This window comes from Drosophila gunungcola, assembly GCF_025200985.1.
Source record: "Drosophila gunungcola strain Sukarami chromosome 3L unlocalized genomic scaffold, Dgunungcola_SK_2 000014F, whole genome shotgun sequence".
Taxonomy (NCBI): Eukaryota; Metazoa; Arthropoda; class Insecta; order Diptera; family Drosophilidae; genus Drosophila; species Drosophila gunungcola.
This window is the reverse complement of record NW_026453182.1, coordinates 547,615-570,337: the sequence shown is the minus strand read 5'-3', so window position 1 is coordinate 570,337 and position 22,723 is coordinate 547,615. Positions and strand designations below refer to the sequence as shown.

Genomic DNA, 22,723 nt, shown 5'->3' with positions numbered 1-22,723 from the left:
GTATTGACTTGCACGGCCTGAGTTTATTGTATTTTATTTTGTGTGGCTCTTTTTTTTACTATGACTCTTTAATAAACTATAAAAATAAATTTAAAAACAATGACGACAAAACACACGTCGGAATGCGATCGTCAGCGGCACAATGGCGTGCGCTGGTCACCCTGCTCCCAGCTTTTAGCCCATATATGGGCCCCATCATGCATATTGATGATATGCTGTTCGCTCATCTCACCACCACTATGCCTATGTTTCAATCCCACCTGTATTGTTTATGGCCGGTTGACGCCTCAGGGGTATTTTGTTTTTTTTTTTTTTACGTTTGACACAGCCAAAGTCGAGCATTACGATATTTTGCATCCAGACGATACAGGAATCCTGCATAGTTCTCGTGCCACGGCCCACTGTCCCATTCATCATCGGGTGGATAAAGCAGTCAGGCCGTCGGGCCATAAACAAAGTTTGGCCGATCGGCAGTCAGCCAGTCAGCCAGTCAGCGAGTCAGCCATTCAGGCAGTCAGCCAGCCGCCTAATTAAGTGATTAAAATTCTGGCCATCAACGGGGCGTATGACTGTTGTATGTGTTAATATAAAGTTTATTATTTGAAGCAGCACGTGGTCGCACTGCCAGGCAGAATCGGCGGAGATATCGAGGCGGCCCATATCGGAGGCATAGGCCACCATAGGCCTAATGCTCATGACCGCAGCATATAAAACAGGGACCCAACATCAAATATCTGTGCGTAACATTTGTGGCATTTTTAATTTACTACACAGCAATCGCGACTGCAATGGGCAGGCACAGAAAGCACTTAACGGCTGCTATATCGGTTTTATTATCGGCCATCGGCCATCGCCGATCGACTTGCAACCGAATGTTGATTGAATTTATGCCAAAGCATTTGTTTTCCGTCTCTGTTTGGTGTTGCTATTGACAGGCCACGCCCATTTGGCCCGTGGTTAACGAAATAATCGAGGCAGAAAGACACCGCCGATCAGATATATGTATATGTCCGAACAGAACTGATTTTGAAACAAGAGTGGTAGCAGAATACGTAAATAATTTGTTGGCTTTGATCTCAAAGGAATGTGCGGTAGTCGACGAACTTTGTTGACAGCTAGTAGATACATCCGACAGATAGTTTTCACCGAGCATGCAGTCCATTATGATTCGGTTAAGTGGAAAACAAACATCAGATGAGGTCGTTAACTTCTGAAAGCTATTTCAAATGATCTAAATTGGTTGCTTTGAGTATGTTTTTATAGTTAAGCGAATGCTGTGATATTGTTCATAGGACTTACTGCAAGAATATATTTACAGGGAAATCTACAAGTGAAAAAGAAGTTGTGTCCTTAATGAGTTTCATATAAATAAATATAGTCACCTGAAAAATACCCTGAATTATGATTTCAAAAAAAATTATTTTTTTTAAGAAACCGAAAAATTCCTTTTACAATATATTTATTTATTTTATTCGTTGGACCGACAGCACAAAAAAGATCATCAGCGTTTCCCCAAAACATTTAAAGCCACATCAGATTAATTTTTAATAGTTTTTATTTTCAATTGTATAAATCTAAAAGCCAATCTATAGACGTAGGGTAACTAGGACTACAATATAATAAAATACTTAAACACAATTAAGATCATGCTTATACTTAACAATTGGTATGTACAATAGCGATTCGAGGGTGGGAATGGTAACTACTTCTACAGCACTTCCGCTGGCTAACTTTAAAATGCGATTGCAAACAAGCTCGAAGATATATTTACAATTTCAACGTTTTTTATAAAAATAATTTTTGGATCTGAGCTCAATAGTTGAGTGTGTGAGTGTGTGTGTGTGTGTGTACGTGTGTACGTGTTGGTGTGTGTATGCAAGGGTGCGAGTGCGAGTGCAATGCAACTACCTGGTCTAGCTGTCTCTTTCCAGCGAAACCTGTCTGTCCCTGTCTCTTTCACCTCCTCAAAGTGTGAGCGAGCACACGAGAAAAAATTTACATTTTCTTTTAAGTAACAAACAAACAAAAAAAAAACAACGAAGGCGGCTCCTCCCACTTGGAGTTTTTCGCCGTGTACTTGGACACACACGAAAGTGCCTCCGCACCGCCTAACTTCTGCCGCTTGACCTCCGCATGGGTGGTGGTGCTCCTGATGCTCGGAGCCACTGTGGTTGAAGCTCTGCCATGGAGTTGGCAGATGGTGGATGGATGGTGGTCACGTCTCCTTAGACACACACGAAAATGCCCCTCATGGCACTGGCCGCATTGTGGGCCACCGCAAAGCCACCAAAGTGGGTGGCCTCCGCACCGGCCAACTTCTGCCGCTTGACCTCTGCATGGGCGGCGGTGTGGGCGGAGTGGGAGGAACTGCTGCTGCTGGTGGTGGTCAGGCACTCGGCCTCCAGCTGGTAGAACTTGCGCCGGGGAGCCACCTCCAGCTCGTGATCCTCGGAGCCGCTGTCGTTGAAGCTGTGCACCGAGCTGCGCGATGTCTTCATGCTCAGATCCATGGGTCCTTCCTGGGCTGTGGAGGTGACTGTGGATGACGGGTGCACTGGGGCAGCGCTGGTGGTCTCGCCACCAATGGAGCACACCGATACCGGCGACAGACTCTGCATCTTGGCCGCAAAACTCAGGGGGCTGCTGGTGGGCGTGGCGCGGATAGCAATGGGATGCAGCAGGCTGGCGGACGACTGGTGGCTGTGCACCGACTGGACATCCTCCTCCAGGCAGACGTCGATGGGCGACTGGCGGGCCGAGGGGCTGGGCTGCACCGGCGGCATCGTCTGGCTGGCGGGGCTGAAGCGGTGCTGCGACTCCACGGAGTCCACGCTCTGGCGGTGCTTGTACATCTCCTGGCGGTAGGCGGCATCCGCGGCCGAGGCGGCTGCGGCGGCGGCACTGGCATGGTAGCCGGGGAAGAGGAGGTGCGGGGGCAGCTGGAAGGGCGACTGGTGCGGGGCCACGCCCCCCATCATGCTGAAGAAGGGCAGGGCGGCGGCGGGATCGGGCAGATAGCTGGGATAGCCCAGCAGGGGCATGTGTGGGTGGCGCTGCACCTGCTGTTGCTGCTGTTGCTGGTGCTGCTGCTGCTGATGGTGGTGGTGCAGATGGGCGGCCATATCCCCAAAGCCGGGGGTGTGAGGTGAGCCCACGGGCGAGGAGGCCGACGGACCACCACCCACCGTGACACCACCCGCCGAGGGGGGCGCCTTGCCGGCAGCCGCTGCCGCCTGTTCGTGCTCCTGCAGCAGACAGTGGATCTTGAACCAGTTGGAGCGGCGACCGTAGCGGGATCCTCCCTTCGACATGCCCACGTTGTAGCACTTCCTCAAGCGGCACGCCTTGCAGGTGGTGCGGTTCTTCTTGTCGATGATGCACTTGCCCTCGTTCTTGCACTCGCTAATAGTGCTGATGTTGTTGTACGATCGGCCAAAGAAGGACTGCAAGGGTAAAGGTAAGCATATAAGTTAGTTAAATGGTAAGAGTTCGGGAAAAAACTATAAGTTAATTAAAGAAAATATATGGGAAAAGACCAAAACTTCATTCAAGAAAAATACAATTTCTTTTAAAATTTAAAATTCCAATTATTTTAATTCAAAAGAATATTATTGAAGTTTGATTTATTGTTTTTTTTTATATTTTTCTAAGTAAAGAAAAGAAAACAATACGAATTTGCATGTTTCTTGAATGTCTTTTCACCACAAGTACATCCCTTAACCCCTTGGGGTCTTGGAAATGCCTGTTCTGACTTTTCATATCAATCAATATTTTATCAATGGATTTTAGGACACAACTTACCTTGCAGCCCTCGCAGGTGAAGGCGCCAAAATGGAAGCCCGCCGCCGGCTCGCCGCACACTTTGCATGTCTGGTTCATCTGTAAAGTAATGAAGAAATGCCAAGTTAGTAAGGGTTTAATCCACTGGTCGAGAGCTGCTTAATCCACAATGAGGCGAACGGTTCTGGACACTAACCAAGTTGAACACCATGTTGTTGTACTGATTTTTGTCGGAATATTGAGTGATTTTCTCACGATCGCTGTGACGATTTGTCGCTGTGTGATCTGTGCGCTTGGAATGCTGCTGAGCAACTGATGCTCGACTCTAAGCAGCCCAGGATATTTATACGAAACTGTGGAAAACTCGGCAGGATGGGCGTTTTTTATGATCACAACAGGCCAAAAAACTTAATCTGCCGGATTATGCAACCCTATGCGTTCATTTTCATTTTTTTCGCGCTGTCCAGTCATAAAACTCAGGTAGATTTTCTTTTTTATACGAAGTCATTACGACGAGTGCTGCGAAAATAGTGTTCCCTTAAAAAAATGCAGCAGTCCAGACCTTGACGTTCGGCCATAAAAACTCACGCCGATTTTTCCCGAGTCAACAAAAAAAAATAGAAATTCGGTTTATGAAAACTGTGTTTTTTTTTTTTTGTCCGAGACCTCGGGCCGCAAAAAAATAGGGAAAGATGGAAATGCGGCCGCCAGTTTTTCGCGAGAAACAGTAAAAAATCAAAGTAGTGCACAAGGGATCGTAAAATTCGCCGACGGCCGCGACCCAAAAACAAAAACCGTGAATTGACTTCGATCTCGGAGGCTGTCTCCCTCGCTCAGAACTTACCTTCTTGTTTTTTTGCTGCTGTTGTTGTTGTTGTTGTTGTTATTATTGTTGTTTTGCTATTTGGCTGGGCACTGCGTTTTATGACGACTTTTTAATTGCAGCGTTTCGCGATCGTTTCTGCTGCACGTTTTCTCACTTCGGCTGTTACCGCAAGCACTTTCAGATCAGTCTATGTTTGGGGGGCTTTCAACACTATGATTATGTTTTTCGGATACGTTATGGGATCTGGATCTGGAACTGGATCTGGATCTGGATGTGATCTGATCGGTCTCCGACGCAACGCGGTTTGGGAACTCTCGATGTGTGTAACTGACACTTCGGCCACTAGCTGACGACTGATTTCTGGCTGAGAGGTTCGACTGGCAAGAAGCGTTTCTGTGTTTCGCCTACTGGCCGAACTCTTTGGCTTTGGCTTTGGCTTATGTACTCATGCACTCATGCACTCACACCGAAGTAGATTTACCAGTTTTCAGCCCCAGCTCTCTGATAAATCACGGCCAAAACCACCACCTTTAAAACTCGGATCGAGTGAGAGAGCGATCCAGCACGCACACAGGCGCACACTTCCTACTCAATTCAGGCTCGAGTGAAACATTAGCAGAATGTTAGCCCTCTGTTAGTGAATGAGCAAAACACTCACTCACTTGAGATCTCACTCGCTCTTTGACTCGATTTCGAGTTCCCTGTAATCCGGCCGATTTGCATTGCCCTGATATTGTTCGTTTTTCGGTTATTTATTGAAGAAACTAAGGGCGGCTGAATTTCTCGCTCACTCACAAACAATGCACACACACACACACACCACCTCGAGCCATTGACTTCATTTTCAACAGTTGCTCATTTTATTTTGCATGGGCGGAGCCTTTTTGGCCGCTCGAAATCGAAATGGTTGGAGGTTAATTTGCTTGGGGTCTTTAGTAAAACACCGTCGGCTTGTGAATTGAATTACCATCGACTTTGGATTGTAAAATCGATCAAAACTTGATTTTTCCCACATGCGCTCTGATTCATTCTTCTGCCAACTAAACATTTACATTAAATTTACTAATGTAATTATATAGTCCTAAGCAAACTAATTGACCCATTAAATGTTAAGTGCGTTACACAAATTACTTTCTAAGACTTTAAAAAAATCACTTTTTCACAGGGTTATTACCCGGATATCACAGCGTTGTGATTCAGATATGATCTAAGTAAGCTTGCCCAACATCTTCTAAAATATTGAATGTATAGGTCATAAAAATTTAAATACCTTATTTGTGTTATTTTGCAATTAAGACAAATTAGTCATTAATTACATAATATAATTTGTTAAATTAACTAGAAACTTTATACACACAAAACAGGTAATACTTGCCCTGAATGTATTTTTATCTCCTATAATATAGTTAACATACAGAGATGCTCAATAAAACACCAATATTAATCGATTTTAATTCCAACCCTTTTAAAAGTCAATTTCCAACATAATTTCCCCTTTATCCAAACAATGGCCCTTATGGCGGCACTTAACTCTTTTTATGAATATTTATTGTTGTTTGCTCAGAGCCAAAAGGATGTTAGAAGCTACCTGTTTAACCCTTTTATGTCGCTAACCTAGGTGCTTAACCCTTTTATGGATCTGCATTGTCCCGAAAGGGTTGTTCAACCAAAAGACAAGAACCTTGACTTTTCGACTACGAAGTGTGGCGTATTACAAAGTATAATTATTCAAGCGATATGCTAAACTATGTTTAAGGTATACTCTTTAAAAACCTCGTTAGCGGACTTCCCAGAAGATTCCGCATCTTTGACTTTCATTTGTTGCATCAGGAAAAGGTTTTCGAAGTAAAAACGTGGAAATCAGACAAAAGGCTTGTAAAAAAGTCAAAAAGCAACTAGAACCATCCTTCGAATTCTGCACCTCATTTTTCCCTCAGCAACCCACCCACCTTTTTTTTCTAATCGATTCATTTTTATAGCCCTCCGTTTTTTTCTATTTTCTCACACCATAAAAAAAAGACGCATTGCCGAAAATTCTTTAAAAAAAATGCTGTTCAAGCGTTTTTCGCGAATTTCCGCACAAGCAAATGGGTAATTTTCCCGGGTAATTAGTTAGCCCGAAAGGAGAGGAAAAAATAAGGACAATGTGACTTTAATCCGGTTTAATCCCCGGCTTAAGTTTTTTGCCGCCCGGCAACGCGTTCGCATCTTTGAGAAATAATAAAAAAAAACCGAGCCGAGCCGAGCGTCGCGTCCGCCGTCATAATTATGATCCTAGGATAATCTGCAGCTTAGGTAAGCTGATCCCGCGATTAGGTAACGCAATCGCAGGCTTAGGTACCCACAAGAATTGGCCTAAAAAACTCGGCCTGCCTCGTTTGCCACGTCTGCGCGTTTTTGGGCCGTGCGAGAGTCATAAAGTCAGGCCGGCCGGCCGGCCGTCCGGTTGTAACCATAAAAAGTCGAGCAGCCGATGGCCGTAACCCGAGCCAAAGCAGAGCACCACCCATCCTTCCACCCATCCGCATTTTTTAAGCGGAAAAGGGATAAAACGGTTGCCGTTTTGGCATATGTCTTAACCTTGAGCCGTGGGCCCGAACCAGAACCAGGACCTCATATAAAAAAGTCAATTGCAGCGGACGAGTTGCGTAAAAAAGTGACAAAATTTCCAGGGAAATCGCCTGAAGGTCGCCATTTCGGGAGGTTTTCTAAAAAAAAATGGTCGATCGGTAAAAAACACAATAAAAAAGTAACGCACAGTTTTGCGCTGACTTTTTGACTTTTCAACTTTATTTTAATTGCCCAATGTCGTAAAAAGGCAGAAGCTGTCGGAAATGTTAGCTACTAAATTGTGCCTAGGTATAACCCCTTCGGATTCGCTTGGTTCCGGCTATATGGCTATATGGTGATTTGGTGATATGGCAGCAGATATCAGCAGCCTCAAAATGTCAGGGAAGTCAAGAGCCCCGTTCGCATTTACATAGTTTTGATTGCATCATTTTAGCCAAATGACTGTATAACCAGCACATATCAATCAAATCGACCCCAGACTTCGTACGAACTTGTTCGGATTCAGTTTTCGGACTCGTGTTCGCTCTCAAAAGTAATTTGCATATTTTTGATTTAACAGCTCGGACTTAGCATTTTGTTTTGCCTTCATTGTTATTGTAATTATGTGCGAGAAATTTGCATTTTCGATATCCTACGCGCCAAGCTGGGCCTGTCTGGCCTGGTCCACAAAGATAAGATTGAGCTGGATTCCGCTAAATATTTTATGGCCAACATTACAATTAGTAAATTAATGGCTTACGGGCCACAGATTTAGGCATAATACCTCAGATAAACCAATGAATCACATCACATCACGTTGGATAACAACGCCATCGAGCCCTGGACGGAGATCCGAGATGTGTTCATTATCTGCGATGACTGTTCAGGTTTCATTATTTAGTAAAAATAGCTTTGATGACCGGCGACGGACGGCGGCAGGAGGATCTCAACTTTTCGTTATATAAAATTGGAGGCGGAAAATATTTATCGTTCACAACAGCTTTTCTATCTTACATGGGTGTAAATTAAGAATTGTTCGACATAGGCACTATTATTATCTAGTCTTGTTTGGAATGTGCTGGATTTTCATTGTAAAACGATTTTAATCTAGGGAATTCGTAAAGTGGGTTTCAAGGGCGCTTATATTTCTTTTCATTTATTTAAAACAATTTTTTGTATTATAAACTTTAAATATTTTAAATTACTTCATATATTTTTAAGAAATTCTTTTAGTAACATTTTTTTAATTTAAACTAAAAAATCTCTTTATAATAAAATATATTTGTAATTTCAAAACACTAATACTATACTATTTCTATTTATGTTTGGACTGGGATTAACGATTTAAAACCTTAAAGTAACCTTAAGTCACTTATGCAAAAATATGTGCGTTCTTCTTCTAAGTGAATAAAATATTTTTATACCCTTGCAGAGGGTATTATAATTTCAGTCAGAAGTTTGCAACGCAGTGAAGGAGACGTTTCCGACCCTATAAAGTATATATATTCTTGATCAGCATCACTAGTAGAGTCGATCTAGCCATGTCCGTCTTTCCGTCCGTCTGTCCGTCTGTCCGTCCGTCTGTCCGTCTGTCCGTCCGTTTATATGCAAACTAGTCTCTCAGTTTTTAAGCTATCTGCATGAAACTTTCCCAAAAGTTGTCTTTCTATTGCAGGTAGTATATAAGTCGGAACGAGCCGGATCGGACGACTATAGCATATAGCTCCCATAGGAACAATCGGAAAAATAAATGAAAAAAAATTATAACTTTGCTGTTTTTTAATTTTTTGTTTAGTTCTTCGAGATATAGTAATGGTTTAATATTTCAGAATTACGGTTTTAATTTCATCAAAATCGGACGACTATAGCATATAGCTCCCATAGGAACAATCGGAAAAATAAATGAAAAAAAATTATAACTTTTCTGTTTTTTAATTTTTTGTTTAGTTCTTCGACATATAGCAATGTTTAATTATTTCAGAATTATTGTATAAATTTTATCAAAATCGGACGTCTATAGCATATAGCTCCCATAGAAATAATAAAAAAATATAAAAATAACTATCTAATAATTGAGCTGCAAATCATCATAGTTTCAATGATTTTTTTTAGCACATACTCAAGTAAATCATAATTTAAATGTTTTCAAAAGTATTTAGTTAATGCAATAGCTGCAAGGGTATATGAACTTCGGCTTGCCGAAGTTTGCTTTCCTTCTTGTTTCAAATGAATTCTTAAATTTAACTTCCTTTAGTATGTATCTTATATTCGCACTCAGTTGAGCCCACACATCTATCTTTATTAGATTTATAGATAATTATATTTACTTTTTGCAAACATTTGCGAAAAATTACAAATTCAGCTGGGGGGGCAAGGAAAAGTCAATAAAACTTGTTTGGCTAATTTCTCATGGCATCTGGAAGTTCTGGATGTCTTTGATATGTGGTTGGTTCGGTTTCGGCTGACAAATGTCTTATGTTTAATTGTGTTTCGGTAATGTCTTCATTACGCTTTCGTTGTTCCTCTCACCTAAAACTTGTTTCAATGGCTTAGCTGGCTTTATATTTGATATATGGCTAGCGTTTATTGATTCTCTCGGCGGGAATTCAGCTCCGTAGTCGCTTATCACTGGATCGGACAATTGATATTGTATTGGAATTATGAAATTATGCAAATGCCGAAATATGATTATTGATGGCAGCACAAAACGCGAACAAAGCCCGGGGCAAAGGGGTTGAAATGGCTCCTAAGACTTTTGGCAAATATGAGATTTATAATCGAGTGTGACAGCATAAATAATAATTACGCTGCAATTATGACAGTAGGGTCTGCATGACACTGTGCGACGGAATTTGGGATAGTTCGATCTAAGCCTTTGGCCAAATCTGCGAGTTTTCCGTTATAAGTTGGAGTTTCCCTCAGCTCGCTGTCTGTTGTTGGTTGCTGGTTGCTGGCTTGGACCAACGCCAAACTTCCCACGGATCACAGTCCGGAGATCTAAGATCGCTAACGATATGTTAATATGTGGCCGAGGTACCCACATGTTTGAGATTAGACTCTGCTCCGGGACTGGGCAAAACCAACCTAAACCAGCGGAAGTCGGAGCTGCGGTTTGGCAATCGAATTTCCAGCCAGGCGGGAAACGCGGCAAATTTTCCAAAGCGTTTCGCGGTTTTTCACACAGTCTTCCTGCACGGCTGATCTCAATTAAATCCGCCTGGCTAACCGGCGACTCGGGACTTGTTTGATCGGATCCTGGCTTTGGAATTTTCACAGATTGCACAAGTCGGCGGGACGGTGACGAAGGATCTCGCCGCCTGACTGCCTGGCAAAACACGGACCAGTAAGCCTGGTCTAATGCTCGATAATCTATCTAAGCCACGAGCAAGTTAAGCTAACTGGGAAAAAACGCCGTCAATGGACAGCCTGCTGGGGAATTCCCCTTCTTCACTGAGCATCTTGATCTCGAGCGATCGGTCCTACGAACTCGATCTTACTACGAACCGAGATTAGCCAACATGACTTTGGTTATACCCATGTTGGTCTATAAGATCATAATTATCACGGCGTAAGTATGGTGCTGAAAGTAAAAAATAATTTGGTCTTCTAACGAACCGTTGTCATCTCAAAGCAATTATGTAACTTTGACATGAAAAATATTAAATGAGACGGGAAATTATCCGATATTGCATTGAATACAAAAATCAGTCTAAATAATAACAAAAGATTCTGAATTTTAAAAACTTGTTTAATTCTAAGGGGTTATTATTTAACCACATCAGTTTAATTTAGAACTCATCTTGTTAAGAAAATGTTCAAGTCCAATAGTTTAAAATTTATGTAACAATAGTTGAGTTTCTATGATAAATTTTTATTTGTGTGAACTTATTACAAGTTTCTATAAATATAAAGCTTAGTAAAATATATGATATTGATTTAAGCATTCAGCTTACGAACTTTTTCCGGCACTAATTTTCTATTTCTTGCACGATCAGTTCAATCATCAAACCCAACTTTGATTCCCAGGCAATTGCAACAAGTCCACGGCCCACACACATTAGTTTCCTGGAAACATATTTCATTGATTATAAATATGATTTCTCTTATCGATTTTAATGATCGCCCATAAAAATTCTGACCGGATGCGCCCGTTTCCACCCCCTCTAAATCTTTTTTTTTTATTCTTGGCTTCACTGAAAGAAACTACTGATATAAGTAAAATAAGAAATCTTAAAAAAAATATTTAATCCGTTTAATTTGGATAATACTATCTAGTTAGTTTTACATGCTTTCGTTTTAAGTACAAATAATTTTATATAAATTAAATATTAAGATAACCCTTTGTGAGTCTATTATTCCATGATGTTTCTACTTGAAGTTTGATTGCCTTCATTTTTGCCTGGAATATTTTGTACATTTTTTCTCGGTGTAGGGAGTATTCTGGCTTTCAGAGGCAACAAGTGCATCAAACGCCCCAAAAGCGACGGCAGCGCCAGTAGTCAACGTCATCGTTAGCTTTAAGGCTGAGTACAAAAAGTACTCAGTTATGCAAAGCGCATTTATGCAACGATACCCACCAGGGGGGTGGGAAAGGGAAAGGGTTGGGGAAGGGAAAGGAGAAGGAGAAGGAGAAGCAGAAGGGAAGCCAACGATCGTCGACCATTGACCATCGAACGATCATTTGGAATACGCCTTGGCATTCAGAACGCGCTGCATTTCCTGCCCGCCAACGGGTCAAAAAACTCGCCCACACTTCATAGACCCAGCTGAAAACTGCTGAATGAAATTTAATAATGCACCAAGAAAAAATCATTTTTATTTCAGAATAATTTAAAAGTGGACGTAAATTGGCTTATTTTGAATTGGGGCACACATGTATATATTGAAGCAAGATAGTTTGATTAAAATGAATTTAATTTCTTAATGTTATCTTATACCTAGTTAATTATATTGTAACTATTGGCTATTATAAATTAGATTAGAAACCGAATATATTCTTTAATTGTGTCTATATATATTTATATGTTTAAATGCGATTGAATTGATTTAAAGATTGAATATTATGATAATCTTAATCAAGAAAACCAAAAATTTTTACTGGCAGGACTTAACACATTTATTTATTATTAAGCAAATAAATTAATGTTTAAGTTTTAAAAAGGTTCACAATAAAATTATTTAAAGAGGTATCAAAAGTAAAAAAAGACTTGTGTTTTATATTATAATACGAGTTCTCAATTAAAAATAGCGTTATTTCAGATCATCCAATGCCTTTAATTAAACCTTTATTTTTTTTCAAGTGCTTGCATTCAAGTTGGGTCTAACTGTTGTACTGTTAATTAATTGAGTGCCCTTTGGCCGATTTAAAATGCACCGCATCGACCCGTGATCGGCCATAAAGACGTCTGGCTGGCGCCGGTGGTCAGAATTTAGGGGTTTACGTTTGCCCTTCGATTTCCCAAGACGGCAAAAGGCAGCCCAAGACCGACTCCCAGTCCCACTTCATTCATGCTGATCTGTTCCATTTCCAATTAGCTGCACGTTCGCTATGCTAATGACTGCATTTTTCCACCTTATCATGTCCTTCCGCCAGCTTTTCTGGCTTCGTCTTGGCTTTGCAGCGGCACATTTGAGCCGGCTTTTTTGACAAACTCACATGTCATTTGATTTTATGTTCACACGGGACAATTTATATGCTAATTTGCAGTGCGCATCAAAGGCGAGCCGTTGACGCTTGCCTCTGATGAAGGTGTTAGAGAAGTAATTACGCTGCATTTAAATGCTCAATTAGTGCGGAGACAGCGATGCAGTCGTTGTCTTTCGGGCCCCAGTAAAGACCCCTCGCCCCCCCTTTGGTGGTTCTTTTTCTGCACCACCCTCCTGTTTTTCCCCCCCACCTTGATTGGTGGAACCGCGCACATGTCACAAACGAGCGCATCAAACCTCAAACGCTTAAAATGTCGTTCCTTTGCGGCTCACCATCGTTATCCACCCACCGTTGTGGTTCCGCGGATTGCATAGATCATGGTTAAACAGGAATAGAATAAAGAAGTTTGTGGTCGTTCGGTGAGGCTGGAACTAATAAACAAGAAATGGATTCCGAAAACTCCAAATCAGCATGATACGCCGGAACTGTAATATAATTTTAAAAAAATATGATGTTCCATAACCAACTAAGCATTCATAAGAACATATAACCAAACATATTGTTTACAGATTACAATACATATAAGTTATGTTTAGAAAAATTGGCAACACCAAAAAAAAAGGTGAAGTGCCAAGAATATTTAAAATAAAATAATTTTAGTTCTATGAATACATTCTTTTTAAAAACTTGTAAGTTTTTATTTTAATAACACACAATTTTCGATTCAAATCAAGTCTCATTTTACAAATCAAGTCTCATAGAAAATTAATGAGATTTGTATATAAATATTTTTATGAATAATTCAAGTTTTAATTTTATAAAATAAAATTTAATATAACAATCTGCTTCAGCTTACTAAATACTAACAAACCAAAGTCATAACTTTTAATTCGATCAAAAAAAATTACTTTTTAAACTTTTGTCTTTATGAAAACAACTCTAAGACAATACAAATTTTTCCTAAAGCATGTTGGCCAAAAAGTAATATTTCTTTAAGTTTTTTAAGAAATATTTTGTTATTTTTCAAATAAAATAAATTATAATCAACGATCTTTTTGACCACAGCCTGTCAAGGGAAAGTTGCAATCAGCTCTACCCACGCCTCACTTTCTCTACTCTGAATCCCTTATCTAACCAGCTGCATTTGGCTATTTCGACCATTTGGCGAACTCTTTCCTTGCCGTAACTTTCCAGGTCACTTAGTCGTTAAAAAAGTCACAGAAAACACTCGTATCTGAGAGATTCAACACTAAGTGATCTCACCTCGTCCACATCCTCTTCCACTGCGAAATGCTTTTGTCAGTGACTTTCCCAAGACGCCAACTGGTCGCATTCGATCCGATCGAAGAGTAAACTCCTAAATTATAATAAACGTGTAATCGTAATGTGTGCTTATGAACATAATCTTCGGGTGATTTCGCATGAATTAGCGATGCTTAATGTCAAATCGAAACGATATCAGTGCAGTTCAAAAGCATCGCAGCTTGCCGGTCCCCAAACTGGTATCTCTGCCGTCGTAAAAACCGAGAAAAAGGAGGAAACCAATCTGAGTCAGCGATTGATTCAAATGTGCATGCGAACGCATTTCGCAAATGCCAAACACACATAAAATCCAGAGTTGACTCTCTGTAAATGGTCCACCACGAACATCCACTGGCCATCGATGGGTGCTAGGGAGAACACAAATGGATTCTGAGAATTGAACTGGGATTTTAAGTGCACAGAAATATAATTCTCAAAATCTATACTCTCTAAATAAATCCCAAAAGAATTACTTGCCTTTTTTAACTGTAAGATTTCTGTAAATATTTTTTTCTTTTTTATCTAAAATACCATATAAAATAATCATATTGTATTGTTTTTAAATGGCATCCTTAAATATGTAAAATGAGCAATTTTAATGCAAAAATCTTATTTCATGGTGCACAAAATTAATTTTACTTGAGTTCTGAACATGCCACTAATTTGAGCGGAAAAAAAAGTTTTTAAGGCCTTTTTCCTTTTGTGTGAAATTGTGTATTACCATTGTTATTTTTGTAATACATCTTCCAAGGATAATTGCAAAGAGAAACCCGACCTCCAAGATTCGACGTTTTAGGTGCAAAAATAGGCTAAAAATATTTTGAAAGTAAAACAAACATTTTAGCTACAATTAGTAAACTCTTGCTGGTTTTCCCTGTGTGGCAGTTATCTTATTTTGGTTTCAAAACTAATTTATATAATTGTAGTTTAATTTAATTTTGAAATATAAATTTTAATTAAAAGTTGCATTAAGAGTCAAACAATTATCTTCTCTTAAAAATGTCATAAAAAACTTGAACACTAAATTAATTTATATATCAAGTTGCCATAAATTCATCGAGTTTTTGCCAGTGTTTGGCCACCTGGGAATGGGAACTCGGCGGAGACTTTTGCACTTGTTCTGGCAGCAGCGGGCAAATAAAAACCAAATTTGCATAGCATTTTGTACACGGGACTGGCCCTGATAAACTGGGCTGCTCCAGGCAGGTGGCCCGAGCCCCCAGTGCACCGATCCTCCCAAAAGCATCCACTAAAGAGGAACATTTTGATGATCGCGTTGGACTTTTACGACACACTTTGTGGCTATTTATGCGGTGCATCTATAACCGTCTTGGGTGGTATATCGAGCATTTCGGACCGCCACTCATTAGCCGCGCTGGCCATAAATATTTTGATTTGTGGCAAACGCAGTTTTCCGCAGGAACCAATGCAGACACAACTCGCAGATGCGATGCATCCGCAACTGGAGTGACGTTTTAATGAGCCAAGCCGGCAAAGAGCCGAGCAAAAAGAAGTCGAACCCAGTTGAACTTTGACTCGGCTCAAGTGTTTAATGGCTTTCCAACGGCTGGTGGGGAGTTCCAGATGCAAAGTGGAATGCAAATCTTGTGAAAGCGATCGCGGCAAATTGAAAATCATATTTGTCTTGCCCGGCACTGCCTCTCTTTCTCCGGCAGCATTACAATCAAAATGTGGAACAAGTTCAGTCGAAAGGCCCTTAGGGGCCCATGCCCAAAACGACCCATCAAAAGGCAGTTACACATCGAGAAAATGTTGAACTTCTTAATTACGAAACAAAAACCTATTTAAATAAGTTTGATTATAAAAGCTTGGGATGGTATAATTTAAAATTAACTAAACCTTTTGCTTTTAATGGGAAAAAACAATAAAAATAGAATTTTTTAATACTTTTCTTAATCCCTAGAGCTGTAATTATTATTAAATAAAAATATGAAGAAAAAAGATTATTTAAAAAATAAAATCTAATAATATTCTTATGATAATAAGCCAAATAACAACGACATCGAAAAAATATTTAAATATTTTTGGCCCACAATCCTAATCCAACTTTTACTTTAAAATTTGATTTCAGTTTGGATCAGTTTTTTATAGAATTTGAAAAATTTTTGGGCTGTAATGTTATATCATCTGAGAGGTTATTGAAATGATATAATTAGTCGATTACATTTAAACCGACTATTTGCTTTTGTGCCAATCGATTTCGATTAAATCATTCGAAATTGGAATTCGAAACAGGTCTGATAGAAAAATTAAATGTTACAACTATTTTTAAAATGTCACACAATCTGTTTAGATTAAAGGAGTTAAATTTGTGTAAAATAAAAGTTGTAACTATAATTTTTCTAAGCATTTCCTTTTGAGTGTAAAAAATCAAAGCCAGGCCAAGGCGAGTCATAGTCGCAGGCTATCATCAAGCAGCCGGCCAACATCGATCTGGCCCAAAAGCAAAGCCACACTCATAGCAAAACTCAGAGGCAAAGGCAAACCGCACCCGCACCACCAGAGCAAGAGCAAAAGCAAAAGCAGCACCACCGAGAGCACCACTCGTGATCATTGTTTGATGTCTGCTGGATTGTGCCATTTGTGCCGTGTGGGTGTGGGTGTGGGTGTCTGTGGGAGTTGAATGATCTTCGCCCGAACGCTTTCCCATGCCCACAATCCCCATCCCCATCCCTATCGCCATCGCCAACCCATGCCCAATTCGAATCCTACTTTCGGGCAGTTTTTGGAGCGAAAAGATCGGCAATTAATGATCTCGAATGTGGTTTATCTGGAGGCTGTCAAATACTATATAGTATAGCATAACCGACTGCCGCGAGATCATCTTCGTGTGTGAAGGCATTCCGAGCCGAAAGGTTTGTCAGCTCGTTGGCCTCGTGGTCACCTGGGCTTAAATTGAACCCCGAGCCGCAGATCCAATCCCAATCCCAATCCCAAACCGAAACCCAAACCGAAACACCGAAACACCGAATCCCGAAACGATAGCCACGATTCGATAAGTTTTTCTCACACACGAACAAAGGCAGCGAACAAAGGGAAAAGTGGAAAGTCAGAGGCGATTGCAAAGATCGCAGCGATCAAATATGTTATGGAAAATTGAGCACATACCGCAGATCGAACGAGAGGAAGAAGAAGGCACTTCCATTGGTGAACATTGGCTCACTTTGATTTGTTTATTTCGATGCCACACGATATACAGTGAAGCCTGTCCACAACGAACCTGCAGCGGGTATGTAGGAACTGTTGAGTTCCTTATCACTAAATAAACATATGCACATTAACATAAAAGTAAACTTTTGTTATATGATTTTTAAACTATTAGGTATGAAAAATGTTCCAATAAAATGAGAACTAAATTAATACCACATTAATAATAAGGCCTTAGACTAAAGGCTTGCCCTCTTCGGTATAGAATTGAAACTAAAAAGTATATGAGTTATTTTATTTAGCATTAAACTAATTCTTATAATTAAAATTATCTGTAGTGTATCTGCAGGACACACTTTTTAAAACTAAACTTTCAATTTTTTCGGGTGCACCCGTTTTTTATTTCTGACAGTATTCGGCACGGTTGGTTAAGAATTCAACCGAAATTTAACTGATTATCAATTTTAACCAAACTTTACTGAATTAGTTGTCCATCAAACGCATATAAACATTTTTTTTTTAATTTTAATATAGCAAAAAGTAAATAAAATTTTACTGTATCAAATTGTTTATTATTAATTGAGATGCAGGGTGAATTTTAGTCCTAATACAGTTATCTAAAAGCTAATCTAATTTATTGCGTTATTTAAACATATTTGCCAATTTGTAACTATAGAATTTTCTTTCAAGAATATAAATATTTTCAAACATGTTTGACTGTATCTTTATTCGCAGTCCCATTCCAATGGCACACAGCTCCCTGGGCAGCAGTTTTCCGCTTGCTCCGGCTGCTTTTCTTGGCCACATCTTGACCTTTCACTGGCTCCGATTTGCCGGAAGCGCTCACCCAAAATATATCACCAAGCGAATATCTACAAAATGATGATTGGAGCAGCTTCAGCGTTTGTGGAGCTCCAACAATGAGAGGGCACAGCTTTTGTGGACTGGACTTGGGAAATTGTAAACAATATCTGTAAAAATAAAAACGCCCAACGCCGCCGAATGCACCGAATGCCAAAAAAAAATGTATAAAAATGCCCATTGTTGTCTTGCAAATGTAATGCAGTCGGAGTCAGTCAGTCAAATAGCCCGGGGGCACTACCTCGACTCCTCCGATTTTGGGGAGCATATTTTGGATCCGCAACCTTAGGAAGCTAGAGTTGGGTTTTCGAGGTTTGGCCCCCATCGAACTTGAGCGCTGCCCACGGAGGGTCAGATGCGGTGAACTAGTTAAATCATTTGAATAATCACCGGAGATCGATTTGGAATTGAATTTGGCTTGCATTGGCATTGTTTAACATCCTCATGGCTGTGGTAGCCCAACAGAAGGTGACCCCAATAATGGACCAAAGAGTGCAGATATATTATATTATTATATAAGTAAAGTCATAATACAAGGGCGTTCCTTTTTTTAATTTGTTGGCATGAAACCCAATTGTTTATGTTTTGTAACATTTTTTACAGTTTTTGTAAGCAAGAACATGTAAATAAAATATTTTATATTCATTAAATTAAGTCTCGATCGTTTTAAACTAAAAGTACGATAATATAAACTAACCAGTTATTAATTTATAAATGTACATATAGTCGTAGTTACATAACTTCTACATGCGACGATCATAAGAACCATACAAATTATTGGTTAAACATCCATTGCTTACAAAACTATTTGTCTATAAGGTGTATAACCAAGACAGTTTTTTTTTCATCAGCATAACTTTATTTTCCTATATGGAAACAATAAAAAAACAGAATTCTTAGAAGTTGTTAGAGCTTCTTACACACCAACTAGCTAACTCAAAATAGAGCAATCAACCCACCCATTTGTCACCTATCTGGCTCCTTCGAACCCACTTCTCACACGTTCCGATATGATCAAAGTGAAATTCCTAACGGATGATAGACAAGTTATGGCCTAACCATAAAATGCCATAAATTACTCTATTCCGATCCCAAGTCGGGCTATCGTCGCGAGCAATCTCAATCCCCGCCAGTGTGTCCGGGCAGAATGCATCAACGTGCACTCCTTACAAATTATGTTTAATTAAAATTTCTGTATTAAATATGACACAATGCTCCGAATTCCAATGCGAAACGTCTGCCCAATACCCAATGCCCAATGCCCAATGAGGGGCGACTGCGAATGCGGACTGTAATTATTATATAGCACCCAAGATCCCGATCCATTCAACGGCCGAGAGCAGCATTTATGATTTTATTTTATTTATAAAATGCCCAGCGATCGCTGGCTGCGACCGATGATGATATTTACAATTTTCCTGCAGCCAGTTTATATCATTTTTTCCCTGACATTTTTTTGTTGCCCGCTTACATTTGTCGCATAGTTGGCGGATCTTGGCCGGGCCAAAAGCGTCCTTTGTCCGCTGGCCTTTGCCTTTTGGCGGGGCTCGAAGGTTTCGCGCCCGGCGCAACAGCATCGGATGTCCATATCTGGTGTTATGACAAATGCTGTATGTAATTATTGGTCGGCCCATTCGCCCAGTATGTGTATTCTGTAGCTTCGATCTTCCTCTGCCCGGGCAGCCGCAAAAAGATATCAAAAATGTCGCATATTAATAATGCTCTCCATTGGCGGACGCAGGACACGAAAAGCGTTTTGTGCCTTAATTAACCCTTTTTAAATTGGGCATAATTAGGGTTGAGCAGGGACACTGAAAAAATAGGTTATTTCATTATCAGAATAATAAATTTTGCCTGTTATTTTTATGTTTCTTTGTACTTAAAACAAAACTTAGATACTGAAGACGATCTAATTCGAGATTATTAAATCGATCTTCTCACAATTGATTTAATAAGATTGTAATATTCGCAATGGCTTTTTTCTAGCACTTTATAAATGTAATTTTAAAAATACAAAATTCAAATTTATTATCAACAACATTTGTATACTTTTCTGACATTTATTTTTCTAAATATTAAATTCTATATGTAACCAACTATATATATTAAAGGACGACTTTTAACTTGCTGTGTTATTTTTACCTTTTTTACAGTGCCTCTGACATCCATCATCTATCATTATATCATTCACATTCGTTAATATTTTTGAAATATTTTCGCGTAATTTGTTGATATCAATTTACACAGAGCCGCTCTTTAGTCTTGCCCATAATTATATCATTTCGATTGATCGATGCGCATCGCTCCTCTGGCAGCCCTATAAATTTGTATCCAGGGCTATTATGGGATGCCACAGATACCGGACAGATTTCTCATTGTTCCCAATATATATGAGTTATTTAGTTTGCTGGCAGTGTAGGATCGAGCTCATTACTGGGCTCCAGTTAGAAGACTTTGAGAATTGGAACCCCATACAGCCCAGCGGGTGTGCCTTGTACAATGTATAATTAAATATCTCTCCCCCGATTTCCCCCTCTCCATCGCAATATATATCGTTCTTGTTCCCTTGGCAGCAGACAGGTGCAGGTGAGTTTTGTAACTTGACGATGATAAATGTGTCGCATGAGCCAGACATAAATGGTTTGATTTGGTGGCTGCTGACTGGTGGCTGGTGGCTGGTGGTTGGTGGCAGCCCCAACTCGTTCTCGTTCCTCCCATTCCATCAGAGATCGGCGCATCATCGCCTTTGGAGCATCGGAACGCCTCGATACCGATACCGAGAGTATTTAAAGCAACTTTCACACTACACTCAATTGTCTGTTTTAGGGCCAAAATGCCCTAAAAGTCCAAAACACGCGCAGACTCAACAGGCCAGCCGAGCAGTGCAAAAAACTAAGAAAAATTATAAAATCAAGTCGGTTTCTTGAGTCCTTAAAAAGCTATAGATAGATCGGTCAGATACCCTTCAATCTTGATTAAAAAACCAATAAATCAGCTTAAGTTTAATATTGTAAAATAAATAAACAGTACAATAAATGTAACATTAAAATAAACTGTTTTACAAAGCATATTTCTATAAAATATTATTAAAGACTGAGATATTTTCAATAAAAATATGTTTTAATTATATAGGGTATCGTAAAGCAAACCTCAGTATTTTTCCATAGTATTTATTTGTATGCTGCACAAATTTGGACATATGTTGCATACCAAAAACGCACAACGTAAAAGGATACTTTTTGCCCCGATTCCGAACCCGATTCCGATCCCATCCCGAGTCCCGGCAAACGCCAATAATTTATAAAGCGGACAATAAAATGTTATCAAACAAAAAAGTATATACAAACAAGCTGGGCAATATGGGGTATGGGGTATGGGGTAAGGGGTAAGGGGTATGGGGATTCGGGAAGTCGGGGGCAAAAGAGGAGGGACAATCGAGAGTCGACAGGCTGAACTAAATGCCGCACGCCTGCGCATTCTGAACACACTGAACTCTGTGAAATAAAAAAATCAGCAAAGAAGAAGAAAACGAGGAGGGTCCTCCTTGGCTCCGATGATATATGAAATCATATAACAGCAATCGGCAGGCCACAACAACAGGAACCGCAGATCGCATAAAGTGTGTGTAGTTTATTAAGCGCGCCGAGAAAATGACACAACAACCACATTGGCCTCCTCAGTTGTTGGTTTTCGCCGTATAATTTATGGGCCTTCAGCGAGTTGGCTTAGAGAATTTGCCACAGTTTATTTATGTGGCAGACAAGCCGAGCGAGAGATCAAATGCCTCAATAGAAATGGAAATGAAGTCAACTCCATCAGCTCGGATGTGCAAAACAATCGAAAGAATCGGATCCTAAAGAAGATTGATATTAACAGGAGCAGAAGATGGACTTTAAATGGCCAATAACATTAATTGATTATTTAAATTTAGTCAAGACAAGAACTAATTTTATCAAAAATAAATGAAGACATTAATTTTTTTTAATTTTGCATTATTGAAATTAGAACTTTACCAAATATAAACAAATGTATTTAAATTGTTTGATAGAAACAAAGAAAAAGATAAATTACTTTGTTTTATTTTACCAAAGAAAACAATGTTGGTGTTTTTTTTTTGTTCTGTATTTGTTTAAATTTTTTAATTTTTAAATCGATTATGGACTATAAATGAAAAATCATTTTAAATTAAAAATTAAAGAATCAACACATATTGGTCTCAGAAAACATTCGATTTAATTTACTCGCCATAAATCACATGTTCTATTAAAATATCGTAAATCAAAACCATAAAATTTACAATATTTCAATCAGTTGCTGATCATCAAAAAGCTGCTCCCTCCTTCACTTTTGCATTCCAATAAAGCGACTTCGTCACATGATATCCGATACAAAGCAAAAACAAAAGAAGAGAATAAATAAATGAGCCTCAGCCACATTTAAATAATTCGACGAGGCATTCAATCTATATTTAAAGCGAAAATTGATCATAAAATTTGCAAGGCACGTTTCGAAATTAAATCATTTTAGTTGAGCATGAGCGAAGGCTTCGTGCAGTAAAAACAAAGCAGAGACCACAAAAAAGCATCAAA

The 22,723-nt window shown here is 39.5% G+C and overlaps 1 protein-coding gene across 2 annotated transcripts; it reads right to left on the bottom strand.

Moving 5' to 3' along the window:
* Positions 1 to 2,012: 2,012 nt before the first annotated feature.
* On the bottom strand, positions 2,013 to 4,766 carry LOC128260099 (zygotic gap protein knirps). Of its 2 annotated transcripts, none has more exons than XM_052992811.1 (3): positions 4,625 to 4,766; positions 3,802 to 3,879; positions 2,013 to 3,443 (listed from the first exon to the last, which is right to left on the bottom strand). In XM_052992811.1, exons 2-3 carry the CDS (start codon positions 3,877 to 3,879, stop codon positions 2,226 to 2,228), a joined length of 1,296 nt encoding a protein of 431 aa, XP_052848771.1. In that variant the 5' UTR covers positions 4,625 to 4,766; the 3' UTR covers positions 2,013 to 2,225. The 2 variants fall into 2 exon arrangements, with proteins under 2 accessions (XP_052848771.1, XP_052848770.1); XM_052992810.1 differs by lacking the exon at positions 4,625 to 4,766 and adding an exon at positions 3,977 to 4,452.
* Positions 4,767 to 22,723: the final 17,957 nt, after the last annotated feature.

What these genes read in the sequence shown, in the direction of transcription:
- LOC128260099 (XM_052992810.1), bottom strand. An exon ending in TCACCTGCGAGGGCTGCAAG is followed by an intron (nt 3,444 to 3,801) that starts GTAAGTTGTGTC and finishes TTACCCTTGCAG; the next exon opens with TCCTTCTTTGGCCGATCGTA.